Genomic DNA, 26,168 nt, shown 5'->3' with positions numbered 1-26,168 from the left:
TGACATTTTCTTAATTGTTTTGTGTTTGTTTTTGTAGGTTTTTTCCTTGTTTCCTGCCTATAGAAATCCCTTTAGCATTTGCTGGCAAGCTGGTTTGGTGGTGCTAAATTCTCTTAATTTTTGCTTATCTGTAAAGCTTTTGATTTCTCTATCAATTCTGAATGAGATCCTTGCCAGGTAAAGTAATCTTGGTTGTAGATTTTTCCCTTTTGGTACTTTAAATGTATCCTGTCATTCCCTTCTGGCCTGCTGAAAGATCAGCTGTCAACAGTATGGGATTTCCCTTGTATGTTACTTGTTGCTTTTCCCTCGCTGCTTTTAAGTTCTTTCTTCTAAGTTCTTTCTTCGTGTTTATTCTTTGTTAGTTTGATTAGTCTGTGTCTTGGTGTATTTCTCCTTGCATTTATCCTATATGAGTATCTTTACAGAAATCGCTAAAGAAAATTAGTCTACTTCTTGATCCAGAGAAATAACCAGTATTACTGCATATTATTCCTTCCATTTACAACTCAATCCATGGTCACTTGATTAGGTGCAGAAATCAGTTAAAAATTTAAGACAATCCTCAGGGTTTCCCTTTGTCTCAAAGAAAATGAGATTTAGACAAATGAATACAGTCAGTTGAGGGTTAAGCTAGGATCCCAATTTCCAATTCCTTGGCTGCACATCTGAAGCAAATTTCCCCTCTGCATGAAATATACATCTATATACGTTAAATTGAAACCAACAAGGGAACTGACAAGTAAAATATTTAGTACATAATGCAAGGAATATATAAAAATTTTGAAAGTTGAACAAAAGACTAGAGAGAAAAGCTACTGAACTTGGAAAATGAAAATTCTTTATCAAGAGTTTTATTGTTAAATTAAGCAATCTTTTTTTGTTAGAAAACTAAAATTTAAGATGCAAATCATATTCAAAGGAAAGGTTGTTCAACCATGGGCTGCTATGTAAATTCCAGACATTCTCTGATCATGATGAATGACTTGGTTAATAAATGGCCAAGTTAATTAAACATGCAATCAAAAAAATAAAGTTTGTTGTTGCTATTGCTATTTTTTTACCTGGTTGCCAAAGAGGTTGAATCCATTAATTGCTTCTAGAGCTGCTTTTGCTAAGCCAACAGAGCTAGAAGAGAAAAGGAAATATTTTATAACTCTGATGTATTTGTCTATAAAAGAATAACTGTTATCTGATGAATATTCACAAGCAAGTATTTTTATTAACACTTATAACAACTTCCCAAGAATAATGTCTAATAGACTTCAGCCTGACATTTCACTATGTTAATTTTTCTTCCTTATGTTAGCGATCTCCAGGGGAAAATATTTCTAAGTTCACCAAGATTTAGACAAATGGTCATACTATTGATGGGAGTAGTCTTAATTCCAGTATCACTTATATTCACTAACTCAAGGGGAAAAAATGATTAAGTTTAGAAGAAAGTGTAGTATGATGATATTTGCATGGTAATACCAGGCTGGGCATCATCATTCAGATCAATGAATAGAGCTTTTCTCATGTCAATTCTGAGTCCTAGAAAAGATTTTGCATATCATGCACTTGCCACAGAGCAGTGTTTAATATACCCATTCAAATACTCTTTGCGTAAGGTCCAATGAGATGGCATTATTTTATGCTCACAGATCAAAGGATCATCATACCTCTGATTTTTTGCTATATTCTTCTCTTTGTAATAAAATGTATACTTCTTTGGCCTCTCAGATATCTCATATGATAGTGCTGAAAAATGGGAGGACCCAAATTTCATTACAAATATGAAACTATCATCTTATAAATACCAACCTTTAAATATTTTAGATCTAATATCTAGTTTACTTATTGCAATTTTTTGTCTTTTCCTCAAAGCAACTGCATATTCCATTAATCATTTAAAATTAATGATCTGTCATCATTCCTCTAAAGCAGTGATTATTAAAGTGTGGTTCTCAGAGCAGCAGCATTACCTGGAAGCTTGCCAATTCTCACTGCTTTCTGGGAATGGGGTGTTAACAAGCCCTCCAGGTGCTTGAATGCACTTTAAATCTGAGAACCACTATCCTAAGCTATTCATCTTATCATGATCTACATTTTCTATGGGCTGTTTACATGAAATGTTCTCAAGTAAGCATTAATTTTACTATAGAATAGTAACTAGTTGGGAAACCTTTTAAAATACATGAATGGGAAGGAATACAGCCAATGTTTTATAACTTTAAATGAAACAGAAACTTTAAAAATTGTGAATTTAAAAATTGTGTTGCATACCTAATGCTTACATAATATTGTACACCAACAATACTTCAATTTTTAAAAAGGATAATTAATCTATGGAGATAGTGATCAGGTGGATGGCACAGTGAAGAAAACAAAAAAACTATAATTCAATGTCCTACCTAATTGACACACCTAAGAAAATTTTGACACATTAACTTTCAGGGGCCTATTTTAAGTATTAAAATACCTTGGAAGTGATAAAGCAATGCAGTTTATAGCAATAAAGTGAAATCCAGAAACTCAAACATGAGCTAAGACAAAGAACAGATTTTTTTGTTTTTATTACATAAGTTAAAAGTACAAAGGTACGTGACTCGGACTACAGGATTTTATCCACAGGTTATATAATCACAGACACAGAAAATCCTTCAGCTCAGTTCGGTCACTCAGTTGTGCCTGACTCTTGGCAACCCCAGGGACTGCAGCACACCAGGCTTCCCTGTCCATCACCAACTCATGGAGCTTACTCAAACTCATGTCCATTGAGTCTGTGATGCCATCCAACCATTTCATCCTCTGTCGTCCCCTTCTCCTTCCACCTTCAAACTTTCCCAGCATCAGGTCTTTTCAAATGAGTCAGTTCTTTGTATCAGGTGGCCAAAGTATTGGAGTTTCAACTTCAACATCAGTCCTTTCAATGAATATTCAGGACTGATTTCCTTTAGGAAGGACTGGTTGGATCTCCTTGCTGTCCAAGGGACTCTCAAGAGTTTTCTCCAACACCACAGTTCAAAAGCATCAATTCTCTGGTGCTCAGCTTTCTTTATAGTCCAACAATCACATCCATACATGACTACTGGAAAAACCATAGCTTTGACTAGATGGACCTTTGTTGGCAAAGTAAAGACTCTGCTTTGTAATATACTGTCTAGGTTGTTCATAACTTTTCTTCCAAGGAGTAAGCATCTTTTAATTTCATGGCTGCAGTAAAAATCTGCACTGATTTGGGAGCCCAAAAATATAAAGTCTCTCACAGTTTCCCCATCTATTTGCCATGAAGTGATGGGACTAGATGCCATGATACTAATTTTTTGAATGTTGAGTTTTAAGCCAACTTTTTCACTTTTCTTTTTCACTTTAATCAAGAGGCTCTTTAGTTCTTCTTCGCTTTCTGCCATAAGGGTAGTGTCATCTGCATATCTGAGGTTATTGATATTTCTCCCTGCAATCTTGATTCCAGCTTGTGCTTCATCCAGCCCAGGATTTTTCATTATGTACTCTGCATGTAAGTTAAATAAGTGGGGTGACAATATACAGCCTTGACTTACTCCTTTTCCTATTTGGAACCAGTCTGTTGTTCCATGTCCAGTTCTAACTGTTGCTTCTTGATGTGCATACAGATTTCTCAGGAGGCAGGTCAGGTGGTCTGGTATTCCCTCTCTTGAAGAATTTTCCAGAGTCCTTAAGAATCAACAAAAATGTACTATGCGGATGATACCACTCTAATGGCAGAAAGCAAAGAGAAACTAAAGAAACTCTTGATGAGTGAAGGAGGAGAGTGAAAAAGTCAGCTTAAAACTCGGTATTAAAAAAACTAAGTTCATGGCCTCCAGTCTCATCACTTCATGGCAAATAGAAGGGAGAAAGGTAGAAGAAGTGACAGATTTCCTCTTCTTGGGCTCTAAAATCACTGTGTATGATGACTGCAGCTATGAAATTAGAAGATAATTACTTTTTGACAAGAAAGCTATGACAAAACGAGACAGTGTGTTGGAAGCAAAAAGGTCCATACAGTCAAGGCTATGGTCTTTCCAGTAGGCATGTACAGATGTGAGAGCTACACCATTAAGAAGGCTGACTGCCAAAGAACTGAACTGTGCTGCTGGAGAAGACTCTTGAAAGTCCCCTGGACAGCAAGGAGATCAAACCATTTGGTCTTAAATGAAACCAACACTGAATACTCATTAGAAAGATTGATACTGAAGCTCCAGTACTTTGGCCATCTGATGCGAATGGTCAGTTCATTGGAAAGACCATGATGCTGGGAAAGGTTGAAGGCAGAAGGAGAAAACAGCAACAGAGTATGATATGGTTGGATGGCATCACCGATTCAACGGACATGAACTTAGGCAAACTCCAAGAGATGGTGAGGGACAGAAAGTCTTGCATGCTGCAGTCCCTGGGGTCACGAAGAGTCGGACATGACTTGGAGACTAAGCAACAACAAGGTCCCAGGAGACAAATTCACTATCAAAATGAATTTTATTTCTACACACTAGCCATAGACACTTGGAAATTTAACATTAAAAATAAGTATCACTATAACATGAAATAACTCAAAATATTTTAGCATAACTTTAACAAAATATGTGCAAGACCTGAACACTGAAAAGCAGTTATGAAAAAATTAAAAAGACCTAAACAAAGAGATGTCCCACATTCATGAATCGGAAAATTGAAGATCATTAAAGTATCAGTTATCTTCAAAATGATCTATTGATTCAATGCAATCACAATCAAGTGTCAACAGGCATTTTTTGTAAAAACTGACTAGCTAATTCTAAAATAAATGTGAAAATGTCCTGGGACAGTAGAAGGGTTTTCTTTAAAGGAGAGCAAATCTGAAGGACTACTTCAGAGGTAGAAGAGCTCCATGATGATGCTGGTAAAAGAAAACATTTCTGAAAAGATAAGAACAATCTGTGTAGGGCAGAATAGTTTTTCTTGGATTTAAATAAAGCTAGTTATTCCTTCAGAAAAAATGTTGAAGAACAATTTGATTTCACAATTTAGCATAAAGCAACAATTACCAGTGCAATATAGGGCAATATAGTACAGATCAGGGCAGACATGTAAATCAATAAGACAGTCTAGAAATAGACCCATATATACATGATCAAACAGCCAATGCAGAAAGAATAGCCTTTAATGGTACTGGAATAGTGAAGTATCTACATGGGGAAAAAAATCTCAATCTTTGCTTCATACTACACAAAAGTAATTTGAAATAGATCATAGACTTAAATGTAAAAGCTAAAACTAGAAATCTTTTAGAACAAAACCTAGGAAAAAACTCTTCACAATTTTGTAGTGGAAAAAATTTCTAAGACACAATGAAGAACTAATCATAAAAATTTTGATAAATTAGACTTCATCAGAATTAACATCTGATCTTCAAAACATGCCATTGATAAATGGCATGCCATTTATTACATGCCATAATAAACATGCCATTAATAAAATTAAAAGGCAAGTTGAACTCTGTAAAAAAAAATTTGTAAAAAAAGAAAAAACCCATATCTCACAAAAGAATCTAGAATATATAAAGAACTTTAACAACTCAGTAAGAATACAAACAACCCACTTTAAAAATGAGAAAGAGATTTTAACAGACACTTCAAAATGCAGATATATGAAAGTAAACTGTACATGAAAAGTTGTTTCATAAAATTAGTCAACAGAAAATAAAAATTAAAATTACCACATATTCATAAGAATAATTTAAAAAATACTAACAATACCAAGTATAGATAAAGATGTGGAGCAATTGAAGTTTCTGCCGTTTGATGGCAGGTATGAATGGTAGGAATGAAAAATGGTAAATTCCTTTCAAAAAACAGTTTGGCAGTTTCTTAAAATGTTAAAACACTTATTATATAACTCAGGAATTCTACTCTTATGTATTTTCCAAGAGAAATAAAAACATATATTAACAAAAAGAGCTGTATTGAAATGTTCACAACAGCTTTATTTTAATAGCCCAAACTGTCAACAAACCAAATGTTCATCAACAGAAAATGGATAAACCAAACTGTGGTTTATCTGTATAATGGGATACTATTTGACAATAAAAAGGAACAAAGAACTGAAAAAAAATTAAAAAACACATGAAAGGGAAGGCAAAGTAGACATAATTTTCCCTGGAGGGGGGATCGGGATGGGGAATAAGTGTAAATCTATGGCTGATTCATATCAATGTATGACAAAACCCACTGAAATGTTGTGAAGTAATTAGCCTCCAACTAATAAAAAAATTAAAAAAAAAAAAAACCCTAGACATAAAATAAGAGACTTGCCTGTAGCTCAGACAGTAAAGAATCTGCCTACAATGCAGGAGACTCAGGTTCAATCCCTGGGTTGGGAAGATTCTCTGGAGAAGGGAATGGCAACCCACTCCAGTATTCTTGCCTGGAGAATCCCATAGACAAAGGAGTCTGGTGGGCTACAGTCCATGGGGTTGCAAACAGTCACATATGACTGAACACCTACTACTACAACTATTACTAGACATAACATAAACAAATATAAAAAGGCTCAAAAGGATAGTGAGAAGGCAGACTGCCTAGGAACCTCGGGATTCCAGGAACAGCAGTATAAGGAGTCTCCTGAGTTTCCCTTTTGCATTTTTTTTTCCTTTTGCCTCAGATATATACCAGACTTAGAGCCGAATAAACCAACAACTAGGAAATAAAAAAAAAAAAAAAAAAACCAGCAAAAGCCAATGGACCAGGAAAAGAGCAACCTAGCAAAATGGAAAACTTTTAGACCATAACCAGTCAAAAAAATTGTGACTCTATCCCCACCCACTCTTGTATACACTGAGTGGGAAATTTAGATTTCTATGCTCCTGAGACTATAATGAGGAACTGGACCCAACATCCAACCAACTCAGTTGTAGTGGTGTCAGAAAAACCCAAGGAAGAAATCAAGACTTGCATTCCCGATGGACGGTAAAAAGTCTCTATTCTCACACCTCAGTGTCAGTGGACATCACACGGACAGCCTAGACTTTCATTCCTACCCACCAGTAAATAGGTGAATCTCCCCTTCCTCTGAGGATGGCACTAGAGGAAGTCCAGTGGACAATTAAAACTCACATGAATGCCCAATTATAAAGAGGCCACACCCTCTTCCTTGTCATGTAAGTGAAGGTTGCCTGGAAATTAGTACTGAGGTAATAATACTTCTATCCTTCCCAGACAGGGAGATATTAATTGAAGCCTACTGGGGAGCTAGACATGACAACCCAGATCCAGCAGTAATGTGGAGTCTCTATATTGGGTGTCAACAATACACAAAAAACTGGCAGTAATGGGGTGATGTGTTTAGACTCTTCCCCTGCCAGGGTGGTGTCAAAAAAATACGACTAAAATAAAAAATAAAACCCACTGTCTTATAATATCTTAAATGTTCATCAGTTCAGTTGAATTCAGTTCAGTGGCTCAGTCATGTCCGACTCTTTGCAACTCCATGAACCACAGCATGCCAGGCCTCCCTGTCCATCACCAACTCCCGGAGATTATCCAAACTCATGCCCATTGAGTCAGTGATGCCATCCAACCATCTCATCCTCTGTCATCCCCTTCTCCTCCTGCCCTCAGTCTTTCCAAGCATCAGGGTCTTTTCCAATGAGTCAGCTCTTCACATCAGGTGGCCAAAGTTTCAGCCGCAATATCAGTCCTTCCAGTGAACATCCAGGACTGATCTCCTTTAAGATGGACTGGTTGGATCTCCTTGCAGTCCAAGGGACTCTCAAGAGTCTTCTCCAATACCACAGTTCAAAAGCATCAATTCTTTGATGCTCAACTCTCTTCATGATCCAACTCTCACATCCATACATGACCACTGGAAAAACCATAGCCTTGACTAGATGGACCTTTGTTGACAAAGTAATGTCTCTGCTTTTTAATATGCTGTCTAGGTTGGTCATAACTTTCCTTCCAAGGAGTAAGCATCTTTTAATTTCATGGCTGCACTCACCATCTGCAGTGATTTTGGAGCCCCCCCCCCAAAAAAAATGTCAGCTACTGTTTTCATTGTTTCCCCATCTATTTGCCATGAAGTGATGGAACTAATTTAAAAAAAAATCACTCATCATATCTAGAACCAGAACTATTCAAAATGAATAAAAGCTATCTATCTATATCAATACATACTTATACTGAGAGAAGAGAGATGTGAAAATTAACAAAGACTTTAAAGCAGTCGTGATGAAAAGGCTTCAGTGGGCAATTATGAGTATGAGTGAAACAAATGAAAAGAAAAAGGCTCAGCTATGAAATAGGAAATCTCAGCAAAGTCTTTAGAACTGAAAAATACAATAATCAAAACAAAAAGCTCAGTGAATAGGATGAAGGAGACAGAAGAAAGAACAACTAACCTGAAAGACAAAACAATAGAAATTATCTAGTCTGAACAAAAAAGAGAAAAGACTTAACAAAACAAATGAAGAGAATCTCAGAGACCTGTGGGACTGAAGTCCCAAAGATTTAACATTCATGTCACTGGGCTTCCTGAACAAGAAAAAAAAAAAGGATGAAGCTTAAAGAAAAAAAAAGCATCTGAAACAATGGCAGAAAATTCCCCAGTTAGCAAAAGACAAAAAGCTAAGTGAAACTCAAACAAAATAAAATGAAAATACCCATTCAGGACACATCATAACTTCTGCAAACTAAAGAAAAAGAAAAATCTTGACAGTATCCAAAGGAAACATGTCTACAGGGGAAAAGCAATTAAATAACAGTGAACTGCTTATTAAAAAAAAAAAAAACAAAGCTAAAAGGATGTGACATAAGAGTTTTTAAGCATTAAAAGAAGGAACTGTCAACCCAGAATCTTATACCAGTAAATATATTCTATATATTTATTTATTTAAGCAAGGCATTCCCAGATGAAGGAAAAGTAAGAGGTCTGTCATAAGCAGATTTACCCTAAAAATATGACGGAAGTAAGTTCTCAAAACAGAAAGGAAATGCTAGATAATTAGAAAATGGTAAACAAAACTACTAGTAAATACAATAGGCTTTTCTCCTGTTGAGTTTTATAAATTATGTTTGATAGTTACAGCAAAAGTTATAACACTGTGGTTCTCAATGTGTATGGAGGAAATATTTAATTAGATTACAAATGGGGGAGGGTAACAAGACACATATGAAGGTAAAGTTTCTATAATCCCTCTACCTGATAAAATGATGGCATTAATATACTGAGTTCATATGTATATATAGTAATACCAGAACAACCACTGAAAAGCCATAAAAAAAGATCATTCAAAACCACTATAGATAATCAAAATGGAATTCTAAAAAATGTTTTAGAACCAACAGGAAGGTAGGAAAAAGAAAAAGAGAAATGAAAAAAAGAATAAATACAAAGATAAAATGGCAAATGTAAACCAAAACATATATTAACATTCAATGTAAAAGTCTAAACATGGCAATTAAAAGAAAGATTGGCAGAGTTGATCTAAAAACATGACCCAACTGTATACAAGAAGCTCTTTTTGAATATAATAATATAGACAGGATGAAAGTAAAAGGATTTAAAAAAGAAGTATCATGTAACCATCAATCTCAAAGGAAAGCATATTTTGAAGTCCCAACCCAGAGAGGTAGTATTTTAGAGATGGAGCCTTTGGAAGGTAATTAGGCTTAGATTAGGTCATGAATATGGAGCCCCTATGAATGATGGAATTAGAATGCCTGAGTCACACAGTATGTGGGATTTTACTTCCCTGACCAAGGATGGAACTGTGCCCCCTGCAGTGAAAGCATGGAGTCTTAATCACTGGACCCCCAGGGAAGTCCCAGGATTAGTATCTCTTTAAGAAGAGAGACCAGAGAGCTTGCTTTGTCTCCCTCTCTGGCATGAAAGGACATGGCATCAGAAGAAAGTCCTCACCAGAGAACAGAGATGTCTGGCAACTTGATGTTAGACACTTCAGACTCCAGAATATATAAATTCCTATTGTTTAAGCTACCCAGTCTATGGTACTTTGTTTTAGCAGGACAAATCAATGAATACAATTCTATATAACAGGAGTATACTTTTTTTTTTTCAAGTGCTCACACCAACATCAAGAGATCCTATCTTGGCCATAAACAAAATCTCAAGACTATAAAAGAACTGAAATCCTACTGTACTCTTTAATCACAATGGCATCAAACTGGAATCAATAATAGAACAACAGGAATATCTGCCAACACTTGTAAAGAAAACAATATATACCTGTCTACATAATCGACATGAATGAAAGAAGAATCTCAAGTGAAATAAAAAATACAATGGATAGAATGAAAATGAAAATATAACATCAAAATTTGTGTAGGATAACTACAATAGTAGTTATACTGAGAGGGGAAATTTATAGAACTAAATGAATATATAAGCAAAGAGAAAAGCCTCAAATCAATTATCTAATCCCAATTTAATTGAAGCTAGAAAAAGAGCAAAATAAACCTGAAGCAAACAGAAGGAAATAACACAGATAACAGAAAACAATGACAATCGACACACCCACATCCACAGGGTAAAAAAAAAAAGAAAGAAAAAAATCAGTGGAACAAACAACTAATCTTTAAAGGGTTAAAGAAAATTGACAGAAGCCTGACAAAGAAATAAGACACAAATGACCAATATTAGGCATAGAACAGGAGATAACACTACAGACATTGTAGATATCAAAAGGATAATGAGCAAATACTCTGAACAATTCAACATACATAGATTAAAAGGAATGAGTCAGTTCCTGGAAAAGCAAAACTATCACTACTCATTCAATATGAAATAATTTGAATAGACCCATTACTCTTAAGAAGTTGAATCCGTAATTTTCAAATGGTAAAAAAAAAAAAAACCTCTCCATACTTATATGATTGCACTGAAGAAATCTACCAAACATTTAAAGAAAAATTGACACCAATTCTATACAATCTCTTCCAGAAAACAGAGTGGGGAAAAAACACTTCAGAGTTAATTTAATTGAAGCTAGCATTACCCTGATACCAAAACAAAACAAAGACAATGCACAAAAAGAAATCTATAGGCCAATATCTCTCATGACTACAGACATTAAAATCTTTTTAAAAATTAGCAAGTAGAATTTAGCAATATGTGAAATGAATTATCCCCATGACTGACCAGGTGAGGTTTAGTCTAGGGACAAAAGGCCAGTTCGATAATCAGAAATTAATCAACACAGTCCACCATATTAATAGCCTAAAGAAGGAAATTCACAGGATCATATTGGTGGTATTAGCAGAAGAATAGACATATAGAACCCAGAAACAGTCCAATATAAATATGTCCATTTTATTTTCAACAAGAGCACAAAGGCATTTCAATGGAGGAAAGACAGTCCTTTCAACAAACACAAATGATGCTAGAGTAACTGGACATGCATCAAAAAAAAAAAAACCTTCAACATCATACCTTATACAAAATTAACTCAAAATAGATCATGAACTTAAATATAAGACACAACACTATGTAACTTTCATAAAACAAACCATCAGAGAAAATCATCAGAATCAAGGTTACGCAGAGTTGTCAGAATTTACACCAAAAGCACAATCCATAAAAGAAAAAATTTATAAACTGGGTTTCATTAAAATTGAAAGCTTGCTCTAACCAAAAAAAAAAAAAAAACCACCCAAGCTACAGACTAAGAGAATATATTTGCAAAACACAGAATTAAAGGACTAGTATCAAGAATTATTTATGTATAAAGAATTCTCAAAAATCAACAATGAAAAAAACCCATCCAATTAGAAAAAGAGCAAAAGACATGAAGAGACATTTCACTGAAGATGCAGATGATACATAATCACATGAAAACATCCAATATCATTATCCATTAGGAAATGCAAATTAAAACCACAATACGATACCACTACAAACAAATCAGAGTAAATAAAGTAAAAAATAGTGATAACACCAAATGCTGGCAAAGATTCAGAGAAATGACATCATACATTGCTAGTAGGAATGTAAAGCAATATGGGACTCTCAAAAATAGTCTTGCAGTTTCTTTAAAATCAAAACATGTAACTACCCACCAGCTGAACTACTGGACATTCATTCATCCCAGATAAGGTCACAATCATTTACAACTATGTTTTCTTCTAAGAGTTTTATAATTTTAGTTCTTACTATTAGGTCATTGATCCTTTTCCAGTTAATTTTGTTATTATATACTACATGAAGTAGGGACCCAAATTCATTCTTTTGTATCCAGTTGTCCCAGCACCATTTGCTAAAGACTATATTCTCCTCTATCAATTATCCTTGCACCTTTGTGAAAATCAACTGACCATACATGTATGGGTTTCTTTCTAGATCATCAAGTTTACTGCACTAATATCTGTCTCTTGTTATACTTGTACCACACTATTTAATTATTGTAGCAGATTACTGTAACTACAGTAAGCTCATTACTATAGTAAACTTTGAAGTTGCAAAGTGTGGATCTTCCAAATTTGTTCTTTATGAAGGGTTGTTTTGGCTATTCTGAGTTCCTTGCATTTCCATGCAAATTTTAGGATTAGTTTGCCAATTTCTACAAAAAAAAAAAAGAAAAAAAAGTTTTGTTATGGATTACACTGAATCACCATGGAGTAGGAAATGGCAACCCATTTCAATATTCTTGCCCGGAAAATTCCACGGACAGAGGAGCCTGGTGGTATAGCGCTATAGTCCACGGGGTGGCAAAGGGTCAGAGGTGACTGAGCACACACTGAACACAGGATATCTTTCCATTCTTGGATGTCTTCTTTAATTTTTTTCAACAATATTTTATAGTTTTTGATGTACAAGTCTTGCATTTCTTTTGTTAATCCCCTCTACTTTAAAAGTGAGGAAACTAAGTTCTGAGAGATTGAATGTAAGTGACTTTCAAATGCATCCTTACTTTTTCTTTGGTGAAAACTCTCTTCCCTACTACAATATATGCAAACCATTTTACCCTGGTTCTCAAGAACAACTAAGCCAATAATCTGGTATTGCTTCCCAGGTGACCCTAGTGATGAAGAACTCACCTGCCAATGGAGGAGATGTAAGAGATATGGGTTTGATCCCTGGGTCTGCCATGCAGACAACCCACTCCAGCATTTTTTGCCTAAAGAAATCCATAGACAGAGAAGCCTGGAGGGCTACAACCCAAAGAGTCACAAAGAGTCGGACAAGACTGAAGCAACTTAGCACGCACACGCTACTGACTCAAATCTGCAGTCCAGCACTTCACTTTCAGTGAAGAAGTACCTCATACTTCCACAGGATGAACAAATTTCAAAACAATCCATGTGGTACTCGCTAGTATGCTTGAGAGAAGGGGCATGGTCTCTTTTCATAGCCAAAGTCACTTTAGAAAAATGACAAGGCCTACAACCTGGAGGAACAAAGTCCAAATGAAGAATATGTGCTAGTTTAAATTTGTCTGCAAAATCTTTGCCTTCTATCAAAAGGTGGAGTCTAATTCCCCTCACTTATCTTATTGACTCTAACAGATAGGATGTAGTGAAAGTTATGCTGCATGACTTCCAAGGCTAGGTCATAAAAAGATATAGCTTCCATCTGGCCTGTTGAGTTTTGGGACACTGAACCTTGGAACCTAGCTACCACAATGTGCGGAATCTATATGGAAAAACTTCATATAAGTGTTCCTGCTGAAGTCCCAGTCAACACTCTGATACCCAAGTGAGGAAGTTTTCAAAGTTGACTCTAGCCTCAGCCACAATTGATGGCAAACATGAGACCCTAAGTATGAACCACCCTAGTTAGCCTAGTCAACCCTCTGAACCATGAGAGTTAACAATAGTAAAAGATTGTTGTTCTGCTGTTTTATGCTTCTAAGTTTGGGATGCTTTACTTGAAACAGTAGGTAGCAAGAAAAGAATCTAAGGCAGGTTTCTAACTGCATGCGCACCCTGCACAATCATACCTATCCTTGAATAGTCCAAATGGAAACCAAACAGTACCTGCGTAAGAATTCTAAATTCTTAGAACCTAAGGGTTAGAAGAGCCATAAGAATCATATACTCTGACAATGCATGCAAAAACATTTGTTGCCAATTAATTTTATTGCTTAAGGATGTGTTCTCAATGTCCAAGGAGTTCTCTGTTAGTCCCCAGTGCACAAGGTTCATTCTAAGTTTAAAAATGGTGCAGAAAGACAGCTGAGGGATGAATTTGGAAACTGTCCTCTAAATAAAGCACTACAAAAGAAAGAAACATTGTATCTGGATTATAGTAAAGGTCAAGTTCTTACCATTTCAATTTTCTTTACCAATGCAATTGGTTGAATAATGGGACAATTGAAATTCACATATATGTTAATTTATTATTGACTGGTTATTTAAATCTTTGGCAACAGCAAGCTATTTACGTGACAATTACCAACAGAGCATTCACCAATTTGGTTCTTTAAAGGTGCTACCTTACATTTACTTACAGGAACTAAAAGTGTTTACCTGGGAGATAGTTTTTAATAAAGTGATTTATTGCATAAACGAAAGCTTCTCCAGAAAAGATAATGGGTTTGGACTAGGTGATTTAAAACACACCATGGAATCCAAAAAGTTAGCTGGCAAGCATGGAAACTGAATTCACAATCTCATATTCATTAACATTATGCTTTAAGTCCCTGAGGTGCCCAATCATACTTCCTGAAAAAAAGGACTTTACAGTACTATGGTTTTAATGGCTGTTCATGGATTGTTCAGTACAGGAAAAATACATAAAATGAAGCAGAATGGATGGATAACTGCCTGTGTTATAGCTCAATGACTAGAACATCAGAAATGACTTAAGAAGAGTAAGTAGTTACTTTAAATAACAAGTACTACATGAAATAAAATGGTCACTAAAATACCTTAAACTGATGTTATGATGGTTACTTATCAGATATTTTTGTGATAGTCTTCTTTATTGGAGAAGCTTAGAGAATAGAACAAAAATTGTAATCCCCCCACAAAACCCCAATAATCTTTCCTTCTGGATATTTATCTATAATGGGCTTCCCTGATAGCTCAGTTGGTAAAGAATCCACTTGCAATGCAGAAGACTCCAGTTTGATTTCTGGGTTGGGAAAAATTCACTGGAAAAGGGATAGACTACCCACTACAGTATTCCTAGGCTTCCACTGTGGCTCAGCTGGTAAAGAATCTGCCTGCAAAGTGGGAGACCCGTGTTTGATCCCTGGGTTGGGAAGATCCCCTGGAGAAAGGAATGGCTATCCACTCCAGTATTCTGACCTGGAGAATTCCATGGACTGTATAGTCCATGCGGTTGCTAGGAGTCAGACATGACTGAGCAACTTTCACTTTCACATATCTATAATAATCTTTCCATTTGGGCATTGTTAATGTCTTTCAGCTGCTAAATTGTGGTTCAGCTGCTAAGTCATGTCTGATTTTGCAACCTCATGGACTACAGTATGCCAGATTTTCCCTGTTCTTCAGTACTTCCCAGAGTTTGCTCAAATCATGTCCATTGAGTCAGTGATGCCATCTAACCATCTCATCCTCTGTCATCCCCTTCTCCTCCTGACCTCAATCTTTCCCAGCATCAGGGTCTTTTCCAACAAGTCAGCTATTTGCATCAGGTGGCCAAAGAACTGGAGCTTCAGCTTCAGCATCAGTCCTTCCAATGAATATTCAGGGTTGATTATATATCTACATTACTAAGTTATTACAACTTTCCTTTTTGCTTTCCAATAGCCAAAAAATTTAAAGTTAGGCTTGAGATTCAACTCATATTTTACCGAGGACTCATCTCTTCTCCACCTGTAATGGAGGAGACCCCAGTTTGATTCCTGGGTCAGGAAGATCCCCTGGAGAAAGGATAAGCTACCCACTCCAGTATACATGGGCTTCCTTGGTGGCTCAGACAGTAAAGAATCGGCCTGCAATGAGGGAGACCTGGGTTTGATCCCTGGCTTGGGAAGATCCCCTGGAGGAGGGCATAGCAACCAACTCCAGTATTCTTGCCTGGAGAATACTGTCCCTATGGACAGAGCAGCCTGGAGGGTTACAGTCCATAGGGTGGCAAAGAGTCAGACATGACTGAGTGACTAAGCACAGCTCATTCTCTTCTCCAAAACAGTTTTGGCTTAAAGTGTTTAAAGGTAGCCCCAAGGAGTAAAAACAGCCTTGCATAAATGAGGAAGGGAAAATTTTTAAATTAAAATACTGAATTTAACATGGAACAGCGAAAAAGACCACCTGTATATGTAACTCTGGGGATTAAGAATTAAGTGTTATATTTTCTACCTGTGGATGCCACTGAGTAAGCATTGTTGAAGTCTTCCCCTTCCACTGCCACCATGTCTAAGTCAAAGTCTCCCAAAAAGAGCCTGAACAGCTGCGAAAGCTCTTCGTCAGAGGATTTAGCTTTGAAACAAATGATGAGCGTCTGAGGAGCCATTCTGAGCAATGAGGAACACTCACAGACTGTGTGGTAATAAGGAATCCAAATACCAAGTGCTGCAGAGGCTGTGGGTTTGTCACATATGCCTCTGCAGAGGAGGTGGACACAGCCATGAATGCAAGGCCACACACGGTGGATGGAAGAGTTGTGGAACCTAAGAGACCGTCTCAAGAGAAGATTCTCAAAGAGCTTAACCGTGAAAAAGATTTTTGTTGGTGGCATTAAAGACACCAAAGAACATCACCTGAGAAATTATTTACAATAGTAGGGGAAAACTGAAGTGACTGAAATCATGACTGACCAAGGCAGTGGCAGAAAGAGAGGCTTTGCTTTTGTAATCTTTGATGACCATGATTCCATAGCCAACACTGTCATTCAGAAATACCACATTGTGAATGGCCACAACTGCGAAGAAAGAAAAGCCCTATCAAGGCTTGCCTAAGCAAGAGATGGCTAGTGCTTCATCCAACCAAAGAGGTCAAAGTGGTCTGGAAACTTTGATGGCAGCCATGGTGGTGGTGGATACCGGTGGCAGTGGGGATGGCTATAACAGATTTGGTAATGATGGAAGCAATTTTGGAGGTGGCGAAAGCTACAATGATTTTGGCAATTACAATAATCAATCTTCAAATTTTGGACCCATGAAAGGAGGAAACTTTGGAGGCAGAAGTTCTGGCTCCTATGGTGGTGGAGGCCAATACTTTGCCAAACCAGGAAACCAAGGTGGCTAAGGTAGTTCCAGTAGCAGCAGTCCCTATGACAGTGGAAGAAGCTTTTAATTACTGCCAGGAAACAGAGCTTAGCAGGAAAGGAGAGCCAGAGAAGTGATAGGTTACAACAGATTTGTGAACTCAGCCAAGCACAGTGGTAGCAGGGCCTAGTTGCTACAAAGAAGACATGTTTTAGACAATATCATGTGTATGAGCAAAAATCTTGAGGACTGTATTTGTGATTAATTGTGTAACAGGTTATTTTGGTTTCTATTTTATGGAAAGTGTAAAGTATTCCAATAAAGGGTTTTAATGTAGTTTTTTTTTTTTTTTAAATGTGCTGTGTAAAGTTAGAATTCTTTCAGGGTGATGCCAGGTTCCACTCAAAATTTATTTACAATCTGCTTTGGTGGAGAAGCTTTTGTCTTCAGATCCTTGTTGTAGCTGAACTGACAGTTACTGTGCTGTGAACTGGAGTTCACCTTTAAAAGAGCCACCCATGCAAAGTCATGGAGGTTTTTGGTTATTAATGACTGTTGGCACATCCTATGTGATATATTTAAATTGAATTATGGTACCAAATAACGTTATAGATGGGAATGAAGCTTGTGTATCATCCTTATCAGGTATAATCAATAAAAGATTTAATATCTTCAAAAAAAGAATTTGTGTTATAATAAGTAGGTAACTAATACATGAAGGAAAATGCAATTAAATCAAATAATATTAATATGAGATTTTGAAATGTAAGGAAATTTATTATAAGACTTAGAGAATAAACAGAAGAAGAAAGGAGAATTATTTGAAATAGTTCTAGACACCCTAGGAGAAACTAAAAGGAGTATGTTGTTCAAGGAAAAGTCAGATGAACAGAAAAATCAGGAGAGCAGGGAATGGTTGCTCAGGAAACATTCAGTTACACTGAGCTTAGAGCAATATATTCTTTTACCAAATCCTGAAAAGTATGAGGATGCTGCAAGAATGGGTTAAATGGTTAAATGTAATGAGATCACTTTTTAGAAAAAAGTTCTGAAGCTTATCTAAGAAATGCTAAATAATTCAAGAATTTGGACTAAAACAGATATGGGCAAACCTGGGGCTGAAAAGGGCAGATTAGGAAGGGAATGACAAAGGCATTAGGCTAAATCAAGCTTTAGTGATTGCTAAGCAAAGATATCCTTGAAACTTAGCAAAATGTCACCAAGGTGGTACACCTTGCTGTTCTTTCCAACTTTAGGAAAACTTTTTACGACATTAAATTACAACATGATACAGTAAAAATACCTTTGGATTTTGAAGCCAGCCACCTGGAATTTAGTTCCGGCTCCATTACCTTTGATCTGTATCACTTAAGGAATGGAGGGGGAAAAAAATCACCAAGTCTTCTAAACTTCAGTTTCCTCCTGTGTAAAAAGGCAGTAATGCTTCCTGCATGGGCTAAATAAAACTTACCCTGTAACTGTAGTGCCAGGGTTTAAAATTACTAGAGAACCACTGAGCATGGAAGCTGAAGGGGAAGCCTCTATCCTTAGAACACTATGTGTATGGGTTTCAGGGACCTAGGGGCAGTAATCATTTTTGACCAAGATGCAGTTCAGAAGGGATGCACACAGTGTGTGGCAAAGGAAGAAAGGGACATTTACCAAGCCAGTGAGCACAAGACCCTAGTGATCGTCAAGGCAACAGACTGTGCTCCGATTCCTGCTAAGGAGAACTGCACAGCACAGAGACAGAGACTGGCAAAGAAAGTTAGAAGGCAAAGGGCAGTGTGAGCACTTTTAGCAAGAATTGCTATATACTGTTTCAGGCTTTTCAAAACTATGAGAATAACTTAAGAATATAACAAGGATATTGCAGTAAGAAGTCCTTGGATCAGAGCCAACTAGAAACTAGGATCAGATAATTAACTAGGATCGGATAGTTCTGGGAAGTCTTACAGCAACAGACTAAGAGTCGGGACTTAATCCCTGCCGGCAGCAGCTCTACATTCCACTCCCTGGCATGGGCACAGAAAGATACCAGCCTCCCACCACCACGGCATACACTACATCCATGAGAGCCACAGGGCTCAGGGCTCCTGCAGTTTCAAACTAGACACTGTCAGCAGAGGTGACAGATCTGAAACAGGCCTGTGAGTATCTGAGCTAAGAAGCATTGTGGAAAAAAAATTTTAAGTTATTTACAGCATTATACCATGGAAAATTAGAAGATGAGTGTTAAATATATAAAACGCACCATGCAAAGCTAAATAGCAAACTTCATTTCCCATCCGTTTGAATAAAATTGGCCTGCTACAATTAAGGTTAATTTTGCATGCAAAAGGTAGCAAAGAACATCACTTAATGATTTTCCAAGACTTGAAATAAAATCCTTAATGATTCCGTCTAAAGACGGGCACCTCAGTTACAGGAGAACAAGTTAGAGTCTCTCTTTTTTCACTGTCATTGTTTAGTTGCTAAGTCCTGTCCGACTCTTTTGTGGCCCCGTGGACAGTAGCCTGCCAAGCGACTTCCCAACACCGTCACTTTCTAAGATTAATGGTAACTTTTACCCAAGAGTCTTTCTGAGTTTACCATAGTTTTTATAAACTGAAAAAACCCTACTCTAAATATTTTATATAGAAAATGTCAGTGGGACCACACTGGCATATATTAAATAGTTATTAAAAAAGCAGAAAGGGACCTGATAAATAACTACTGAAAAGGCAAATTTTAAAAAATCACCTTTTCCAATCTTATACACTGTCTTGAATTTGACTCATAATTTGGAACGCTGAGAACTTATAGCTAAAATATATTTTCTTGCTATATTTAGTATTTGCCTGAATTTAATTTCTGAATTATTTCTCTCCTTTATTGTCTTCCTTACACATTGTTACTATTCTACTCTGTATAAACATGCCTCATATGAATCATAAAACTTATAGAAAAGTTTGTATGTTAGTTGACCAGAGTTTAACAAAAAATCCTTTTTATTTCAATCTGTTATTAAAATATTCTTATCGGGATGGGGAATACGTGTAAATCTATGGCTGATTCATATCAATGTATGACAAAACCCAAAAAAAATAAAATAAAATATTCTTAAATGTGACTACTTTCATTTCAATGTTTACTTACGCATTATTCAAATTTCTGATAAATATCAACTCAATCATTACAACTTATAAAGTAGAATACATTATTATCTTCATTTTATAAAAGAGGGAAACTGAGGCAGAGATGTTATACGGCAAGTGATCTGGAGCAGATTTTAGAATCAACTTAATCTTTTTGTCTGTCATTATTCCTTCTATTCAAAAAAGTATTGTGCTGCAGATTTCTCTTAACCAGTGTTTCCTAAACTGTTTCTCTGCTTCATTTAAGTCTTGATGATCTAAACTGACCTACAGCTGATAACCTTTAGATTATTAAACTTTTTAGTGTGAAATGGATAGGACTAACTGAGCTACGTTTTTTAGTTAAACAAAATATAAAGGGTGTGAGTAACTCTCATTGGGATAAAAATCAGCTCTATAACATGAAAAGGAATTTTAGATGCGATGCATTTACAACTGCTGTTTGGCAATTTTAATGTACTTGACCTTTCAAACAGTGTCATTTCAAAGAGGAAAAAGAAAATGACTTGGTTGAACAGAAAGGTCAAGTCTTAGACTGAATACTGATATGCATGTCCTGACACAGTGTGAAGCTGGCGAAGACACTCATATGCTCTTTTCTTACATCTGTTAATGGGTACTGAGAGGAGACTCTTCCTTTAATTTTAAGTGAATTTCACCTGAATTACATTAATATATAGAAAAAAAGAGAGATGAAAACTACACAGAAACCAGAGTTCCAATCTAGTTCTTTGATTTTCATTCACATTCCACACATTCAAATCAAAAATAGAAAACAAAACACTCAGAAATCAGCAAATTACCTCGAATGCAGCTCTGTGCTGCCATTATTATATTTGCTTCCTCTTTCCCAGACACCGAAGTCAGGTACCCGGTAAACTCTTTCTACACAAAATACAAGGTTCTGAATAAAAGAGACCTAAAAGAAAAAAAAATGAAACATAAGGACATGTGAAATAACAGGACCTTTAGATACTGATATTCAGATAATAATACTTGGAATCTAAAATGTCAGGTGTTAAATAAGTCTAAAACTTTGGAGATAAAAAGGTATTTCTCAGTTCTAAAATGAGTCAATCTCATGTTAGATCAACTTAGACTCTTGAGTCTACTACTCCTGAAATCTAATCTTCCTCCTGCCTTTCCTATATACCTATAAATATCCATTTTTATACACTCAACAGCTTACAGTTTGAGATGGGCCCAACCAATTAGCAGGGAGTCACAGCTTTTATGTAAAGATTTCAGATATCTGATTAAATTTATACTTTCAACAGTAACTATGGAAAGTAAAGATTATAGTCAGTTCTTACTTAATGAAAGTTTATTCATGTTAATAAGAACACTATTTTATGTGGGCTACTAGTCTTAATTACAGGGTTTTTAATTTAGTCATCATGTTTGATTCAATATAGAAAAATGAATATGTGCACCTGCCTACCCTTTATCTCATTATCCCTCTTAAGTGGCAATATATATTCCCCCACCTCCACCCTACACACCTAATAAATAACATGTATGTACTTTTAAGAATGACACAATAATAACACTAAAAAACCAAGTTAAGGTTCCACCAGCAGACTAGAAACTTGACAAATTATAGGCAGAGAGAAAGCAGTAGGAAAGAATTGATTGAGAAATCAGAGCAGAGGAAAGAAAACATAGCCTCTTAAAATGATTCTCCCCTGTTCTCTAGGGTCTCTAAGTCTCTAAGCCCAGAGTCAACAAATACATTGATCAAGAGTAGACGAGGAAGCAGTCTAACCTAGACTCTCTCACAAATGATGAATGGTTGAGGCAGCTGAATCCATGACCGTTTCATTCTCAATCCCAACACAAACATATCTGCCCTCAGAGCCTAGAACAGCTCGAACGTTTCAGTGAAGGAGAAAGCAACGAGGGTGCTGGAGCCTCACAGAAACAGAACAGAGCAATATAGGTTTCAAAAAACACACATCTATCCCATCACTTCTCTATCAAAGAATGGAGCATTACACGCCTACAGTAAACTTTTTCTTACTTCAAATATTGGGGAGGGTCTTCTCAGCTTTCCCAATTTCTTGTTCAGTTCAGTCACTCAGTCGTGTCCGACTCTTTGCGACCCCATGAATCGCAGCACACCAGGCCTCCCTGTCCATCACCAACTCCCAGAATTTACTCAAACTCATGTCCATCGAGTCGGTGATGCCATCCAGCCATCTCATCCTCTGTCGTCCCCTTTTCCTCCTGCCCCCAATCCCTCCCAGCATCAGGGTCTTTTCCAATGAGTCAACTCTTCGCATGAGGTGGCCAAAGTATTGGAGTTTCAGCTTCAACATCAGTCCTTCCAATGAACACCCAGGACTGATCTGCTTTAGGATGGACTGGTTGGATCTCCTTGCAGTCCAAGGTACTCTCAAGAGTCTTCTCCAACACCACAGTTCAAAAGCATCAATTTCTCGGTGCTCAGCCTTCTTCACAGTCCAGCTCTCACATACATACATGACCACTGGAAAAACCTAGCCTTGACTAGATGGACCTTTGTTGGCAAAGTAATGTCTCTGCTTTTTAATATGCTATCTAGGTTGGTCATAACTTTCCTTCCAAGGAATAAGCGTCTTTTAATTTCATGGCTGCAATCACCATCTGCAGTGATTTTGGAGCCCCAAAAATAAAGTCTGACACAGCTTCCACTGTTTCCCCACCTATTTCCCATGAAGTGATGGGACCAGACGCCATGATCTTAGTTTTCTGAATATTGAGCTTTAAGCCAACTTCTTCACTCTCCTCTTTCACTTTCATCAAGAGGCTTTTTAGTTCCTCTTCACTTTCTGCCATAAGGGTGGTGTCATCTGCATATCTAAGATTATTGATATTTCTCCCAGCAATCTTGATTCCAGCTTGTGCTTCTTCCAGCCCATGCTCATCTATCTGAGCATGACTGTGTTGTTCATGGCCACCAAAAAATTTTAAATCTTATAAACCACAGGATAGTGGGGAAGTTAGTTTCACAGTGGCATTTATGGACCGAGGTTTCTTCCACCATTTACTCTATAATTCTCTGGGGTTTTCTGAGGATGAGGGAAGGAGCAGGCAAAAGAAGAGAATTTACTTTTATCTACTATCCACACCAATTCATGTTTTCTTCAATTCACATTATCAGTCAAAATTTCTTCAAATACTGCCTTTCCTCAATTTTCTCTTTCCTTTTTATTCTTGTACCTTCTCATTCTATCCTCATTTATTCTCAAATTCCTTTCATATTTGCTATCTTTTGACATTCTGGATAATTTCCCAAGAATTATTTTCTAGTACATAAATTTTTTCTTCAACAATGTCCAATCTACTCTTTAATATGTTCATTAATGTTTTAGTTGTTCATATCTATCACTTCTAAAAATATTATTTCTCTCTAGTATATTTTTTATTCCAGCACTTCACCCAGCTAATTCATACTACATTTAAGTATCAATCTCAATGATGATATTTCCTGGAAGAAAAAAACTTCCTTGATTCCCTAAGTCTGGATGAAATATCTATCTTATTCATCATTTTTACCCTAGCATCTATCATTGTTTCTTATACATCGAAGTTCTTCATGAAATACGTGAACAAAATTGGCATATAATATACACATCTGTAAACACTGACAGAAGAGCCACTGATGAGTTATTTTTGTAACTGTGTTATACTATTACAAGTTATAACTGCAGGGATATCCAATTCTAAAGACCTTTCATCCAGAGATTTCAAAGAAACAATTATTTACATCATCCTAGTAAATATACCAGCAGGCTGCTTGGCTCAGATGGTAAAGAATCTGCCTGCAATGCATGTGACCTGGGTTCAATCCCTGGGTTGGGAAGATCCCCTGGAGAAGGGAGAAGGCTACCCACTCCATCATTCTTGCCTGGACAATGCCACGGAGAGAGGAGCCTGGTGGGCTACAGTCCATGGGGGTCACAAAGAGTTGGACATGACTGAGCGATTAACACCTGCACTTTCAGTAAATATACTGAAATAAATTACATAATCTATGCCAGTCCAAAATACTGCAACCAACTGAAAAATAATAGCCATTTTTCAATACTGTTAAAAACCAAATAATACAACTTGATTTCAAATACCCATAAAGGCCTTTACTAATTTTTAACTGAGCAAAGTGGAATTCTCATGATACAGTAAGCAGAAAAATACTAAACTCTTCCCTTAAAATAATCCAGGAAGGCAACATGGAGACACTGAATAAAAATAAAGGGATTTCAGAACTGGAAACCAATATCCTCAAAGAATGTTACTCACAAATCAAATATTTGAATGTAAAATTTAGCACCTCATCATTAGCGACTTCATTCCCATGGCAATTGAGAATCTATGGTTAATAGTAACAGAATTGAAATGTACTAAAGTTGTAGAACTATGATTAAGGAACAAAAGAGATAACAGGTTACTGAAAAGGTTATTCTGTTACACTGTGGAATATTAATGGCACTTTTGTGTTTAACTCTTAATGAGAAACATAGGAAGATTATATATCCTAAAGTGAAAGTGAAGTCACTAAGTCATGTCCAACATCTTGTAAACAAATGAACCGTAGCCTGCCAAGCTCCTCCATCCATGGGATTTTCCAGGCAAGAATAGTGAAGTGAGTTGCCATTTCCTTCTCCAGGGGATCTTCCTGACCCAGGGAAGATCCTTATGTATCTTAAGTAGCACTTAATTACATGGAAAAGGAACTGTTCAAAATTTTAGTTATTTTCTCATGGAAACTTCAGTTTAGTTCAGTCGCTCAGTCATGTCCGACTCTTTGCAACCCCATGAATCACAGCACACCAGGCCTCCCTGTCCCTCACCAACTCCCAGAATTTACTCAAACTCATGTCCATCGAGTCGGTGATGCCATCCAGCCATCTCATCCTCTGTCGTCCCCTTTTCCTCCTGCCCCCAATCCCTCCCAGCATCAGGGTCTTTTCCAGTGAGTCAACTCTTCGCATGAGGTGGCCAAAGTATTGGAGTTTCAGCTTCAGCATCAGTCCTTTCAATGAACACCCAGGACTGATCTGCTTTAGGGTGGACTGGTTGGATCTCCTTGCTGTTCAAGGGACTCTCAAGAGTCTTCTCCAACACCACAGTTCAAAAGCATCAATTTCTCGGCGCTCAGCTTTCTTCACAGTCCAGCTCTCACATACATACATGACCACTGGAAAAACCATAGCCTTGACTAGATGGACCTTTGTTGGCAAAGTAATGTCTCTGCTTTTTAATATGCTGTCTAGGTTGGTCATAACTTTTCTTTCAAGGAATAAGCGTCTTTTAATTTCATGGCTGCAATCACCATCTGCAGTGATTTTGGAGCCCAGAAAAATAAAGTCTGACACAGCTTCCACTGTTTCCCCATCTATTTCCCATGAAGTGATGGGACCAGATGCCATGATCTTAGTTTTCTGAATGTTGAGCTTTAAGCCAACCTTTTCACTCTCCTCTTTCACTTTCATCAAGAGGCTTTTTAGTTCCTCTTCACTTTCTGCCATAAGGGTGGTGTCATCTGCATATCTGAGGTTATTGATATTTCTCCCAGCAATCTTGATTCCAGCTTGTGATTCTTCCAGCCCAGCATTTCTCATGATGTACTCTGCATATAAGTTAAATAAGCAGGGTGACAATACACAGCCATGACATACTCCTTTCCCTATTTGGAACCAGTCTGTTGTTCCATGTCCAGTTCTAACTGTTGCTTCCTGACCTGCATACAGGTTTCTCAAGAGGTGGGTTAGGTGGTCTGGTATTCCCATCTCTTTCAGAATTTTCCAGTTTATTGTGATCCACACAGTCAAAGGCTTTGGCATAGTCAATAAAGCAGAAATAGATGTTTTTCTGGAACTCTCTTGCTTTTTCGACGATCCAGTGGATGTTGGCAATTTGATGTCTGGTTCCTCTGTCTT

At 36.9% G+C, this 26,168-nt stretch overlaps 1 protein-coding gene across 4 annotated transcripts in view; it reads right to left on the bottom strand.

The window, feature by feature from the left end:
* The window catches only part of PHKB (phosphorylase kinase regulatory subunit beta), a 221,781-nt gene that overhangs the window by 129,401 nt on the left and 66,212 nt on the right, over positions 1–26,168 (bottom strand). For all 4 annotated transcript variants that reach the window (XM_043437856.1, XM_043437857.1, XM_043437858.1 and 1 more), the window contains 2 exons: positions 21,051–21,166; positions 1,065–1,128 (listed from right to left, as the gene is read on the bottom strand). In XM_043437856.1, the coding sequence (XP_043293791.1) occupies positions 1,065–1,128; positions 21,051–21,166 (180 nt within the window). The remainder of the gene's footprint in view (positions 1–1,064; positions 1,129–21,050; positions 21,167–26,168) is intronic.

This window comes from Cervus canadensis, chromosome 18 (genome assembly GCF_019320065.1).
Source record: "Cervus canadensis isolate Bull #8, Minnesota chromosome 18, ASM1932006v1, whole genome shotgun sequence".
Classification (NCBI taxonomy): domain Eukaryota; kingdom Metazoa; phylum Chordata; class Mammalia; order Artiodactyla; family Cervidae; genus Cervus; species Cervus canadensis.
Note: the sequence above shows the minus strand (reverse complement) of the source record. Positions and strands in the feature narration are given on the sequence as shown.